This window comes from Vicia villosa, unplaced genomic scaffold, assembly GCF_029867415.1.
Source record: "Vicia villosa cultivar HV-30 ecotype Madison, WI unplaced genomic scaffold, Vvil1.0 scaffold7, whole genome shotgun sequence".
Classification (NCBI taxonomy): Eukaryota; Viridiplantae; Streptophyta; class Magnoliopsida; order Fabales; family Fabaceae; genus Vicia; species Vicia villosa.
The window spans coordinates 1155724-1169782 of NW_026706810.1; the positions used below are offsets into that span (position 1 = coordinate 1155724).

At 38.2% G+C, this 14059-nt stretch overlaps 1 protein-coding gene across 1 annotated transcript; it reads left to right on the forward strand.

Moving 5' to 3' along the window:
* On the forward strand, window positions 1-1020 carry LOC131643078 (ribonuclease 1-like). The gene is made up of 3 exons (XM_058913221.1): window positions 1-156; window positions 246-401; window positions 486-1020. Exons 1-3 carry the CDS (start codon window positions 49-51, stop codon window positions 906-908), a joined length of 687 nt encoding a protein of 228 aa, XP_058769204.1. The 5' UTR covers window positions 1-48; the 3' UTR covers window positions 909-1020.
* Window positions 1021-14059: the final 13039 nt, after the last annotated feature.

The window sequence follows — 14059 nt, forward strand, 5'->3', positions numbered from 1 at the left end:
ACTCATTAAAACGTCACTAACTCTTTTGAGAATTACATCAATCGAAAAATGGAGTCCAAAGGATCAATTTTAATTAAGCTTCTCTTGATTCTTCAATTATCAAGTCTATGTCTTTCACAACAACAAGATTTTGATTTCTTCTACCTTGTTCAACAGGTAACATAGAATTCATTTCAATCATCATCAACATGATTTTAGTTACTGTGTACATTTGAATTTGTAATATAGTTTTTTTGTATTTGCAGTGGCCAGGATCATTCTGCGACTCAAAGAAGAGTTGTTGCTATCCAACAACTGGAAAACCTGATGCTGATTTTGGTATTCATGGTTTATGGCCTAATTACAAAGACGGCACATATCCATCTAACTGTGACCCTAATAGTCCGTTTGAGGAATCTGAGGTAATTTTTCATCTTCACCAATTTCTTTTTTATATAATGTTTTCATTTTACTAACATGTATCTGTGTGTATATGATTATTATAGATATCTGATCTCACAAGTAGTTTACAAAAGAATTGGCCCACACTAGCATGCCCAAGTGGTGATGGAATAAAGTTCTGGACACATGAGTGGGAGAAACACGGAACTTGCTCTGAATCAGTCCTTAAGCAACATGATTATTTTGAAACAACTCTCAACCTGAAACAAAAATCCAACCTCCTCGAAGCTCTTACGAGTGCAGGAATACAAGCTGATGGAAATTCATACAGCTTGAGCAGTATCAAAGGAGCTATAGAAAAGGGAGTTGGGTTTACTCCATTCATTGAATGCAATGTGGATTCATCTGGTAACAGTCAGCTATACCAAGTTTACCTCTGTGTGGACACTTCTGGATCAAACTTCATTGATTGTCCTGTTTTCCCTCGTGGAAAGTGTGGATCTGAGATTGAGTTCCCAACCTTTTAAGTATCACTTTTACGATAATAATATATCTTCTTGTTGTTTACATGTATGCAATAATAGTGATATTTGGACTTAAATATGTGTTTGTCTTTTTTAATTGAAATTTTATCTTACAAAGGAATTGATACTTCAGCTTCTACCAATCTTCTTTACTCCATCATAATGAGTAAGTTTATTAGAAAATTAGTATAAAATAAATTATGTTAAGCTATATTACAGAAATAAACCTAAGAATAGTAAAAAAGCATGGATTTAAAGGATGATAGATCAAGATTACATTGCAAAACATTTTTTATTCTTTTTAACTCAAATCAAAACACACATAAGGATTTTCTTCAATGTATATATGACACCTTAAACAATTTTTTGAATTATAAATTTTTTAATAGAGAGTTGGAGATAATTGAGATAAATAACAAAAACTCTCATTAATGAGCTTTAAAATTTCTAGATTCACCGTTAGTGTTGCATATTAGAAGAGTATCCTGCATTACAAGGAATAGGACATTCCATCATATATGTATATGTATAACACTCATAGATGTGTATGTATGAAATTGATATAAATCCTCATGTATGTGCATGAGCACCATAGGTGAGCTAGTGGAACTCTATAAATACAAGAGTCATGACATTGTAATTAACTAATTATCATGAATGCAAAAGTACAATATGAAGTTCAAAATGACATATCCATCATGGTATCATTCACCTAGTTGGCTCCTTCCACTTTCTAACTACGTAACTAATTTCAGTTACAACACCAAAATATGAAAAATGCATTAATAGAGTCATAATAGATGTCCAGAAAGTTTTCGGATTTATCCAAGAATGGCATGGCGGAGGAAGCAGTATAATCCTAGGAACGGATGGACAATGGTGGAAAGGAACTTCTCTAGGAAGGAAGGAGCAGGAAGATGGGACGTGGCGAGGGGTGATAGTAGGAAATCGGAGGGTGCCTCAGTTTCTACGTACTTCGTGACGGAGTTTGGGAGCAGATGGAAGGCTAGGGACCTGCTCTTCGAGTTCAAGGAGTTGGGAGATATCGATGAAGTTGTCATTCCATCGAAGAGGGATAGGTTTGGCAGGAGGTACGGGTTTGTTCGCTTCTTCAATGTTGAGGATGAGAAGCTTTTGGGGGTGAAGCTGGATAGTATGATTCTAGAGGGCAGAAAGTTGCATGCGAATCCTCCAAGGTTTCAGCGTTTCGAGAAGGAGGCTTCTTCTTCGTTTTGGAAGCATGGAAGGGGAGGACAGGAGGCTGTTAAGATAAGGGGAGAGGTAGTGGTGCAAGATAGAAGTGGTAGTTGTTGGGTGGACAAGAGATCTTTTGCGGATGTGGTGCATAATCGTAAAGGAAGGGGCAACAGTGGTGAGGAGGTTAAGGGGTGTAAGTCTATTTTTTTCACGGCGGAGGTAGATGAAACGGAGCGGTATTCGAAGGCGTTTATCGGTGTTTTTAAGGAAGCGGCTGTAGCTCTGAAGATCAAACAGATTTTTTATGAAGAAGGTATCTTTTCAGTTAGGATCACGGTGCTAGGTCCTAATCTCTGTGTGATGGAAGAGTTGGTGTGTGGAGCGGTTGAAGCCCTAAAGGTGGAGCGAAGAGGGTGGTGGGAGAACTAGTTCTCTGTTATCAGACCTTGGGACCCTAGAGATGTCGATACAGAGAGGTTGACTTGTCTGAGAGTATCTGGCATCCCTTGCAATGTTTGGGGTGATAGTTTCCTTAAGAAGGTATCGGAAACTGTTGGTTCATTCGTTAAAAGTGAAGAGTCGACGGAAGCTCGCATCAGAATGGATGAAGCGATAGTATGCATCAAAACAGGGAGGAGGGAGATGGTCAATGAAACTATTAGAGCTGTTATAGATGGTGTTCCTTTTATGTTAAGTTTAAGAGAAGATTGTTCGTTGCTAGTGGATATGACGAAGGTGAGAAGGAGTCTGGAAGAACCAGGAACGGTGTTTTCAGAGTCGTCGGAGTGTGACATGTCCGCGGAGGAGAGGTTGGGAGAGCTAGAGTGCGAAGAGGAAGATAGCTCCCTAAAGGTCTCTGAATTTGTGATGGAGACGGGTCGAGCAGGGCCTAGGGTGGACGGGTGCACCCAGTCTGTTGCCTCTGAGAATCCCAGGATAGTTTCATCTTTTAAGGATGTTTCTAAGTCAAAAGGAAAGAAAGCAGTGCTTGATCATTCTTTTTCGGAGAAAGGAGCGGGTTTTGCGGAAGGAGTGGCTGCGGCATTTATTGCTCCGCCGCTTATTAAGGAGAGAAGTTTTAGAGGGGAGGTTGACGTTTCAGGTGAGGCTGAAGGGGAAGCAGAAAGTACCTCTGGAACTGGGACAAAAGTAAATGACGTGGCATATGCTTCTGGTGAGGAGAGTCAAAGGTTAAGTGGGTCCACAGAAAGGGGTATTTCGTCATTTTGCACTTTGCCAGATGGGACTATTCCTGTTGGGCTGTTGCCACCCATCAATAATGGGCCGGTTTTGGGTGGAAAGGGGAGCGGTGATTTCAGTTCTTTTGATCAGGAATGTAGAAGAATTAGTAAGAAGAAGTCTAAAGCAATAGTAAAAAAAAGGAAGATGAAGCCGGTGAAGGATTTAGGGAAAAAAGTTGTGATTTCTCCCTCTTTCTACGCGTGCATCGCGCCCAGAAATGATGTGAAGCAGCGGTTGGATGGCGTTAATCAGCAGGAAGATCCGTCCAAGCTCGACGATATTTCTTCCGGTAAGTCCTTTTCGTGCTCTTCTTTAGCAGAATCGGATGTTTTACGTTGTAACCATAGATTGGGTCATAATTCCTGTTCTGAGGTGGGCAAGAAGTTCTGGGATTCAATCACTAAGTTGGGTATTAGCGGTATCGTTGAGGATAATATCACTGTTAAGTTACTGGATGTTCTGGAGAGGAAAGATAAATCTGTTCTGGAGGGTAAGAAGAAGGTAGAGGCATCGTTATTATGAATCTGTTATCCTTAAATATAAGAGGAGGGGGGTCTCTTTCAAAGAGGAAGAGAGTGAGCTTTTTGTTAAAGAGCTTCAGCACTGACGTTTGTTTTTTACAAGAAACAAAATTGGTTAGTTTTGACGATCGGGCAGCTAAGTCTTTTTGGGGTAGTGATGAGGTAGAATGGACGGCGTGTCATTCTAATGGTGCTTCAAGAGGTATGGTGATTTTATGGAAGAAGGACCTTTTTTGCTTGACGTATAGTTTTAGAGGGAAGGGCTTTGTTGGTATTAATGTTCTTTGGAAAGGTGTGTGTTACAATTTGGTTAATGTCTATGCCCCGTGTTGTGCTACGGAGCGGAGGCTTGTTTGGAGTTCTCTTCGGGAATGGAGGCATAAAAGTGGTGGTGAGGAGTGGTGTGTGGTGGGAGATTTTAATGAGATTTTGTGTAGGGAGGAAAGGTCGGGAGAAAGCTCTTTTGTGCATACTAGAGGAATGGTGGATTTTCGGGATTTTATTGAAGATATGGGTCTCATTGATTTTCCTTGTGTTGGAGGAAAGTACACGTGGTTTAAAGATAATGGGAAGGTGATGAGTCGGCTTGATAGGTTCTTGATCTCGAGGAACCTAGCGGATGAATGGGGTGTGGTGGATCAAAGAATTGAGAATAGAGACATTTCGGATCACGCTCCGATTCGGTTGAATGTTGGTGTGTTGGATTGGGGCCCTAAACCCTTCAAATTTAACAATGTGTGGTTTAGACATGAATATTTTAAGACCTTTATCTCGGAAGAATGGGATGAGCTTAATGTTAATGGTAGGGGAGACTTTATCTTGTATGAAAAACTCAAACGTTTGAAAGTTAGTCTTCGCGAATGGAATAGGGAGGTGTCTGGTTGGATTGACTTGAAGGTAAAGGAGGAGGTGGAGAATCTTAATGTTATGGATGGCTTATTGGTGGATAATTTTGGTGGGAATGTAGAAGGGTTGGTCTCTAATAGGACGGAGGCTTCGAGCGAAATTCGGAATTTATTACACCTTAAAGATAGTATGCTAAGACTAAAGTCTAGAGAGTTATGGTTGCAAGAGGGAGATAAAAATTCTAGATTCTATCATAATGCTATTAAAGATAGACAGAGGAGAAGATCTATCACTGTTTTGGAAGGGGTTAATGGGAGGATAGAGGGGGTGGAGAATATTAAGGAAGAGATCTTTAGTTATTTTCAATCCTTTTTCAAAGAAGAAGACTTGGAGAGGCCTATACCGAGAGATGTTAATCTAAAGTGTTTGAGTGTTGAAGATTCCGATTGGCTTGAGCGACCGTTTTCGGAGGAGGAGATTAAAGATGCGGTGTGGGCGTGTGATGGGAATAAAAGTCCCGGGCCGGATGGAGTTTCTCTAGAGTTCTTCAAAGGTAATTGGGAGGTGGTCAAAGGTGACATTAGCAAATTTGTTTCGGATTTCTATGAAAGGGGTAAGCTTACGAAAGCTTGCAATTCGTCTTTTATAACGCTTGTCCCTAAGTTGAATAATCCCCAATCTTTGACCGATTTTAGACCTATTTGCCTTGTCGGTAGCTTGTACAAAATTCTAGTTAAACTCTTGGCGGGTAGACTAAAGTGTGTGGTAGGAAAGCTAGTTTCTAATAACCAATCGGCCTTTGTACCGGGAAGGAGTATTTCGGATGGTGTTCTTGTGGTGAATGAGATCTTGGACTTTGCTAAAAGAAGTAAAAGGAGTTGTGTGGTCCTTAAGGTTGACTTTGAAAAGGCGTATGACCGTGTTAGTTGGAACTTTGTGAGATTTTTTCTTGTTCGGATGGGTTTTGGTGAAAGATGGATGAGATGGATGGAGGGAAGTGTTTTTTCTAGTTTTATGTCCGTTCTTGTTAATGGGAGTACAACTAAGGATTTTAGGGTAGAAAAAGGATTTCGGCAAGGAGATCCTTTGTCGCCCTTTTTGTTTGTCTTGGTGATGGAGGTTTTTTCGGCTCTAATGAGGAAGGAGAAAGATGTTGGAGAATTTAGGGGGTTCAAGGTGGATACGGAGGGGGAGGTTGATTTACTTCAATTTGCGGATGATACAATTATTATTTCCGAGGGGGATACGGCAAATCTTTAGAGTATGAAAGCTATTCTTAGAGGATTTGAGTTAATGTCGGGTTTGAGAATCAATTTTCATAAGAGTAATATTTATGGGATAAATGTGGGGGATTGGTTTCTAGACGCGGTCTCGAATTTCCTTGCATGCAAAGTGGGAAGTTTACCGTTTAAATTTTTGGGTGTAAAGGTGGGTGGCAATCCTAGAAAAATCTCAATGTGGAAGGATTTGATATCTTTCTTGAAGAAGAGGTTAGCGGTTTGGAGAGGTAAGATCCTTAGTATAGCGGGACGGGTGGTGTTGATCAATGCGGTTCTCAATTCTATCCCGATATATACTCTTTCATTCTTTAAAGCGCCGTCGAAGGTTCTTAAAGAAATTCGTTCTATTCAAAGTAATTTTTTGTTGAGTGGTGGAGATTCGGTTAAATCGATACATTGGATTAGGTGGGATATCGTTTGTAAACCGAAAGAGGAAGGGGGTTTAGGAGTGAGAAATGTGGAAATCATGAATGCGGCTCTTATTAATAAATGGAAGTGGAGGATTTTAAACGAAGAGGAGGCGGTTTGGTGTAATGTCTTAAAGGCTAGATATGGTAATGTGAGACTTAAAGTGTTGGTTGGAGACATTTCGGTGGTGGGGAAAAAAGATTCAATTTGGTGGACAGATGTTTTGATTTCGGATAACTATGAGAGAATGGGTGATAGGCACTTTGCGAGAGCGGTTGATTGTAAGGTGGGTAATGGTAAGGAGACTCCTTTTTGGTATGGGTGTTAGTTGAGTGAGCAGCCGATAATGGAGGCTTTTCCGGAATTGTTTGTGCTGGCGGAAAACCACCTCATTTCGGTGGCTGAAGCTGGGAGTTTTGGTTCGGATGGGTGGTCGTGGTCCGTGGCAGATGTGTTGGGGCTGTCTACGCTGCCGGATGCGGACAACAGCGGTACCTTAGCATTAGTGCAGGACCTTACGGTCATGCTGCAGTAGTGCAGCCTGCGTGTCCATGTTTCGGACACTTTTACGTGGAGAGATGTATCGTCGGGTGTGTTTTCGGTAAAGTCTTGTTATGATCGCTTTAAAACTTATCTCTCGGGTCCTCCTCTCAATGTAGGTTTGGTTAAAGAAGTGTCGTTTTTGTGGAATGTCAAAGCTCCCGCAAAAATTTTGTTTTTTGGTTGGCGTTTAATTCATAATAGAATAGCAACTAAAGATCATCTTTTCAAAAGAGGTGTGTTGGTGGATGTGTAATACGGTGAACTGACTTTTATAATCGAAATGTCGCGGTTAAGCAAGAGTCGCCACCGACTTTTATTTTATCCAAACAAGTTAGAAAGGCTAAAAGAAACAGGAAAAACCTTTTAAATAAAATAGGGTTCGGGGGGTAATTATGCATAGGGAAGGTGTAAGGCACCCTTTGCATCCATGGTTTTCCAGGGGCTCTTAATTGCTTTGCTCTTTGTTTTTTTTAGAAAAGTAGATGAAAAAGATAGGGACTTTAGCTCGTAAATGAGCGTAGCCCTTTTGAAGGATTATGAGAAAGAATATAAAATTTTAGAGCAAGGCAAAACAATTAGGGGCAATTACCTTAAACTTAGATGATAGGTTTCTTTTAGCCTTTCAGGATGAAAGGATCTATCCTTGCCATAAAAGGGCAGGAAGCCTTTCGTTTGGAGGTTGAAGGGTCATCACATTATCATTCGCCATAAGACTGACCCATGCCATAGAGAGGCAGGTAGTCTAAGGGAAGGATCAGAATAGCCTTTCGTAGGCAGCCAGAGGATACCTTAGCCTTTTCGTAGGCAACTTTCGAGGGTCGAGATCATGTATATCGAAGGCAGCATCATTAGGGACCATGATCTTAATCGAGGCAACTGGCTAAGGTATCCTCGTATTCGAGGGACTGGCTATTCTACAAAACAACACAAGGCAACAAGGGAACATGCAATAGGCAACAGGCAACAGGCAACAGAGAGGTTACCCCAAAAGTGTGCGTGGGTGCAACAATCACGTGATCATATTCGGTTATTTTATCTTGTAAATTAATGATTCTATGTTAATTACCATCTTGCACTCCCTAATATTACTAACCACACAATAATATAAACAATAATAATGGGGAAGGGAAATTGTAACCAGCGGAGGAGAGGGGAATTGAAACCAACGGGATATAATTAAAACAAAAGGTTTAACACAAGTAATAATTAAAGACAGGGTTTAGGGTTACCAATGTTCGTAGCTTTGGCAATTTGACAAACCCTGAAAAGGCGGAAAAACAAGAAGGCAAAATATAATGAGTGCATTATCGGTTCGAAGGTCAATTAGGGTTAACCCTAATTTAACAAATAAAAATAAAACTTAATAAATAAGTGTTTAGAACAGGTAGAATACTTATCTTTTGATTTGATCTGACATGGTTGACAATCGGAGGAAGCCTCAAAGTTACCCTGAAAGTGGCAAGGCAAAGACAGAAAATAAATGAGTGCATGCATAGTTCAAATATATGTCAAAAGGGCAAACCCTAAAAATAAAAGGAAACAGAATAAATCTAAAAATTAAATTAAATGCTTAGCTTCGATTGGAAGGTTGATGGGCCAAGGTTCGCCTCGAGCCTTAAGCATTGAACCTGATCATCAGAGAATTGACAAAAATATAAGTGTAGGAAGAGTTCTATTGACGAGGAAATTAAACCCTAACCACATAAAATAAACAACAATAATAATAAAAGAAGGGTTTAGAACTTAGCTTCGTTCTTTTGATGTGGCGCGTAGTCGGAAGGCACCTAGAAAGACAACCCTGAAAAGGCACAGAAAAATAAATATACTCAGTGTAGGGCAAACCCTAATTAGGATTCAAATCGAGTATAATAGTAAATTGATTTAATTAATTATTGGTCTCGCGACCTAATTAATTAAATCGGGATGAGAAAATAAAGTCAAACACAAAAATATTTTTTGGGATTTTTTAGGATTAAAATAAAGCAAATATGAATTTTGAAAATATTTAATTATCTAAAAAAATAAATAACTATAGAATTAAGAAAATAATATAATATACATACATATATTAAATCAAGAGGAAAAAAGTTTAAATATTAAATATTATTAAAAAATAAATAAAATATTTATTATTATTATAAAGTTTTTATAAAGTTTTGTATAAATAAAAGAAAAGGAAAAAAATTAACATGTATATATATATTAATATATAAAACCGGATTGTATATAATTAAATATAAATTTTTTTGGAAAACTTAGCTTCCAATCGTGTGCTTCGCGCGTGTGATGTCCATGGTGCGTCTGCGGCTTCAGGTGCGTTGGATTGGAATCTGGATGAGATGGATGGCCAAGATGCGAAGGCACATGGTAGTGGCGTGTTTCTTAACGCGCTGAATCCTTCAGAATTCAAAATCGGCGCGCGCTTTTTTCTGGCCAGTGTGAAGACGACACGTCTTCATCTTCAACCTTGTGAATATTCAGAAACCACTTTCTACAGTGCTTTTCACAAAAAGTGCTATAAAAGCATCACCTGAAAATAGCGAATAGATGCAAACGTATACAAAAAAATTTCGCGAGGGACCCGACATGTTCGTATGGATCTCACGAACCTGATCATGGCTTTAATTTGATCAAAAGGGACCTGCATAAGAAAGCCCTAAAAAATTCCCGAAAACCCTAATATGGCAACTCGTTCGTAACAGCATGATAACGTCTCAAAATTTCCAGAATTGATCATTAGATGATAATAAACATGTATAACAACTAAATATGATCAATGATGCTTGTATGATGCAAATCGAATCAAGTTTAGAATTGACAAACCGTGGCAAATTGAGGATGATTCTTGATGCTTTGTGACTTGAAAACGATTGGGAATCATTCAGTGATGATCAAGGAACAAGTATTGATCAATTGCAACACCTGAATCGGCCTGCAAATAAGAATTCAGTTTTGAAATTTTCTTGAACTTTAGGGCTCGAGTTTGGTTCTCTTGAGGCTGCAAAAACGTAACCCTAACATATGGTTCTGTCCAGAATATATAGGAGATGATTTTAGGTTAACAATCTTGGCAAGAATCTCTTTGAATCTTTGATTTCCATTAGAAAAAATTTGATTGAAATCATGGAGGAAATCTTCCTATTATTGGCCAATCTTGGGATTCAAGCATTATGAACAAAATATAATGATTGGTGGGAGAGATTTGATCCAATTCTTGACTTTAAATTAAAGCAAAATCAAATCTTGCATTATTTTTATATTTTATATGATTAAATCATGATTTTAATTAATTAAAATCATAAAATAATAAATAAAATAGTAAAAATAAAATACTCCTAGCTCTAGCACGTGGATGGGCTTAGAATAAGGTTAGAATAAAAAGAAAGCAAGCCCATTTAGAAATATTTTGAGTTTTAGGCCTTTTTTCCTCTTGTACACCCTTGAAAATAGGTGAACTTGTACACCATGCCATTTTTTCATATCTCAATATTTTTTCAAGCTTGTGGGCTTTTTGGAAACCTTAGAGAGTCCTCTAACCAGTGTCTTTGGTCTCATATCAAAATCATTTTCCATTCTCATTTTATGTTCTTTTAAAAAAAATGTCTTTTTGTTGACTTTTGAAAAGGACATATAATGTTTTGGTCCATATCTCTCAAATGAAGCATTTTTGGACTTGGCATGTGAGAGACAAATTTGTAGAGAATCAAATTTCCTTCAAAATGAGCTTTAGATGGAAAATTTCTGATATTCCATGTAGGAGTTATGGCTGGTCAAAGTTCAGTTGACTTTTCTTATACAAAACCCTAATTTAGAAACTTTTTGATTTGTTGATTTTTTATCTTTCCTTGATGAACCATGATCAATTCTTGGTCAAATGGTGAATGATACTTCAATATGAGGATCTTGACAAAAAAATCAGAAGTTTTGACTTTACTTTGACCACAGTTGACTTTTTAGGTCAACCAGTCGACTGTTGACTTTTTGAACAATTGAGTGACCAATCCTTTGAGATGAGACTTGATACTTGTCATGGAGATGATGAATCATATGAGGTGCCTTGGAGTCATTGATTCACTGATTTCTCTTTGAACAGACCAAACCCTAATTCTCTGATCTTTGCTTAGGAGAGTGTGTCTTGAATTTTTGTGTTTTGATTTGAATTTGAATAGGAGAAAATGTATGGGCAAATTTTGGGGTATGACAGGATGTTAATGACTTGAAGTGTGTTTTGTGCATGAAAAAGGAGGAGACTTTATTGCACCTATTAGGAGGTTGTGAGATAACTTCCCGGATATGGAGAAGGGTGTACCATTGGATTGGTCATGGATTGGAGTTGTCTTTTGGAGATTTTGTTGGTTTCTTCGCTTCTTGTGGTAAAGTGAAGAGTCTAAACAAGAGGACTATTGCGGCGGTTATATGGTTGGCAACGGCTTGGTGTTTATGGTTGAAGCGGAATGCTTGTATTTTTAGAAAAGAGTCGTTTAGCTTTTCCGAGTGTATGTTGGAGATTATTCTCTCCTCTTGGAATTGGCTTTTATCTTTCTATAAGTTAGGTGTTCTTTGTAGTTATCACACTTGGAATATCCTCCCACTCCTTTGTTTCGAGTGTTAGGAGCTTTTCGTTTGTAGTGGGTGGAGTATGCCTTATGCTCCCTATTAATATCATTGCTTATTGAAAAAAAAATTTCAGTTACGATCTCACCAATCCAAATGCACCTAACTGCTTCTACCTTAAATTGACATGGATGTACTTCGCAAGTTGCTCAGGCTGCACCACTTGAAAGCTTGATCCAGAATTTATAGAGTTTTGTGATCATTGCATCTGAGTGATCATTGCAGGAGATTAACTATATGTTATGGAATCAATAGCTGGAGGGTGATATTCTCGCTTAAAGAATGCATAAAGTGTACTGAACCGTCAAGTTCCACAAAAGTTCTAGATTGCGTGAGATCAAGTGAAGGCAAAGTTTCTGACAAGTATGAAGCATGGATAGTGCAAGATGATGCCATCTTCGTCTGGCTTCTCTCTACCATTTCAGAATCATTGTTACCTTGTGTCCTATCCTACAAACATGCGCTTAAAGTTGGGACAAGATCCACAAGTATTTCAATGTTCACATGAAAGCACTATTAGGAAACTTTATGCTAAACTGAAATCCATCAAAAAGGTAATTGCTCTATCACTGAATACGTTTTACATGGTAAAGCTATTGCCAATTTTTTAGTTGCAGTTGGAGTTTTTATTTCGGAGCAAAATCAATTTGATTAAGTTCTTGATGGACTTCTTGAGGAATATAATCTATTTGTCATGCAAGGTATGACACATCTGAGCCTCAATCACTCTATGATGTGGAAGCACTTCTCTATGTTCAGGAGGCTTAACTTGACAAGTTTTGACACGGATTGGCCGTGTCATGTCTATCGATAAATATAGTGTATGCAAATCATCAAACATGTGATGTGCCTAAAAATGTTCCAAGAAATCGAGGTCGAGGACGCATGCTACGTGGTAGAGGTTATGGTAGAAGACGTGCCTCGTCTGAAATTAGACCTACCTATCAATATATGTGGAAAATATGGTTATGTTGTAGTTGATTATTGGCACAAGTTTGATGAGAGCTTTACACCTACACCATCTTAGTCGAAAGCACTCAAATTTTCAAATACTTCAACTAAGAAGCTTGGATCCTCAATATTTGATCCTCAAGCATGAACTATGATTGAAAATGCACGTCAATATTCTTTGCCTGCAAATCTTGAAAGGCAAGTTTGGTTTGTTAACTTAGGTGCTTCACATCATCTCACACCTAACTCTTTTTTCTTATATACTAAGAAATTATATACAAGCCAAAGTCGACTTTGTGTGGCCAAGGGTTAGTCATTGACCATTAATTGTGTAGGTTCATCTTATGTATATGGACACTCTTTGTTAGCTGAAGATTTCGTTTTATGTTGTTTATCCTTCGAAGGAGTTGAGAATCGAAGGAAAGATGGTTACTGATGGCCATCCCTTAAAAAGTGAAAGAATGGCTACTGATGGTCATGCTTCGAAAAATAAAGACTTCTAAGTTCGATGAAGATAAGTGAACGCTGAAAGATTAATGAAAGCATATGTCTTCGGGACTTAGACAAAATTCATAGAATATGTATTCAAGTATTACTACTTAGCGTGTTTTTTAGTAGTGTTTGTTTAATACACTGCCACGCGTCGAAGATGGACTCAGGCGGGAAGATTTGAAATTCGAAGACGGTTTCGTAACCGTTCAACAATAGATGGCTTCGCTGGAAGTTCTGATGAGAAACGTGGCAGCAGATTAGTATAGGACCGTTAAGGTCGAAACTAGTATAAATAGGAGTCTTAGTGTTAGGATTCTGTGTGTTCATTTTGTACAAATCACTCACATATTTACTCAAGTATCAAGCGTTAAGAGAAAGAGTTCGCTGAGAAAATGTACGTATGACACCACCATTTTAATACATGTGTATTATCTTTTTGTTTTTATCTTTCAGAATTACTGCATTTCGTTTACTTCTTGCCATTTACGTTTCTGCATCTTTACTTTAACGTCATTTACTTTCGAATTACTTTCATGCTATTTACTTTCAAAGTCTTTTATATTTCTGCAGTTTAAGATTCTTTACGTTTCAATTGTCCTTTTAATTTTTTATGTCATGTCACTTCGATGAAGTCACATTTATATGTAACAAAGTGATTGTCAAGACTATTTGTTCTGTTAATCGAACAACGCTTATTGAAGAAGACAAATAATGAATATGGTTCGAACAAACATTGATAACAATCTTCTTGACTATGTGTCCTAGGATCAATCTAGTCGATCCTGCAAGTAACCAAATCATATTTATTATAGTTTGGAAGACTAGCGGTTGTTTACCGGAAATCACCGTAAACAAATTGGCACGCCCAGTGGGACAGTGTCAAGCAGATTGTTTTAATCAATTGTTTTATTTTTGTCTAGACAATATCAAGATCTTGTATGAACCTTAGGAACGGTAAATTAAAGAACAGTGCACAACCGATTCCCAAACGAAGGTACAACAGGAAAATGGTCGTTACGGCCAGTGCAGGGGGTAATCAAGATCCCCCACACGGTTCAGG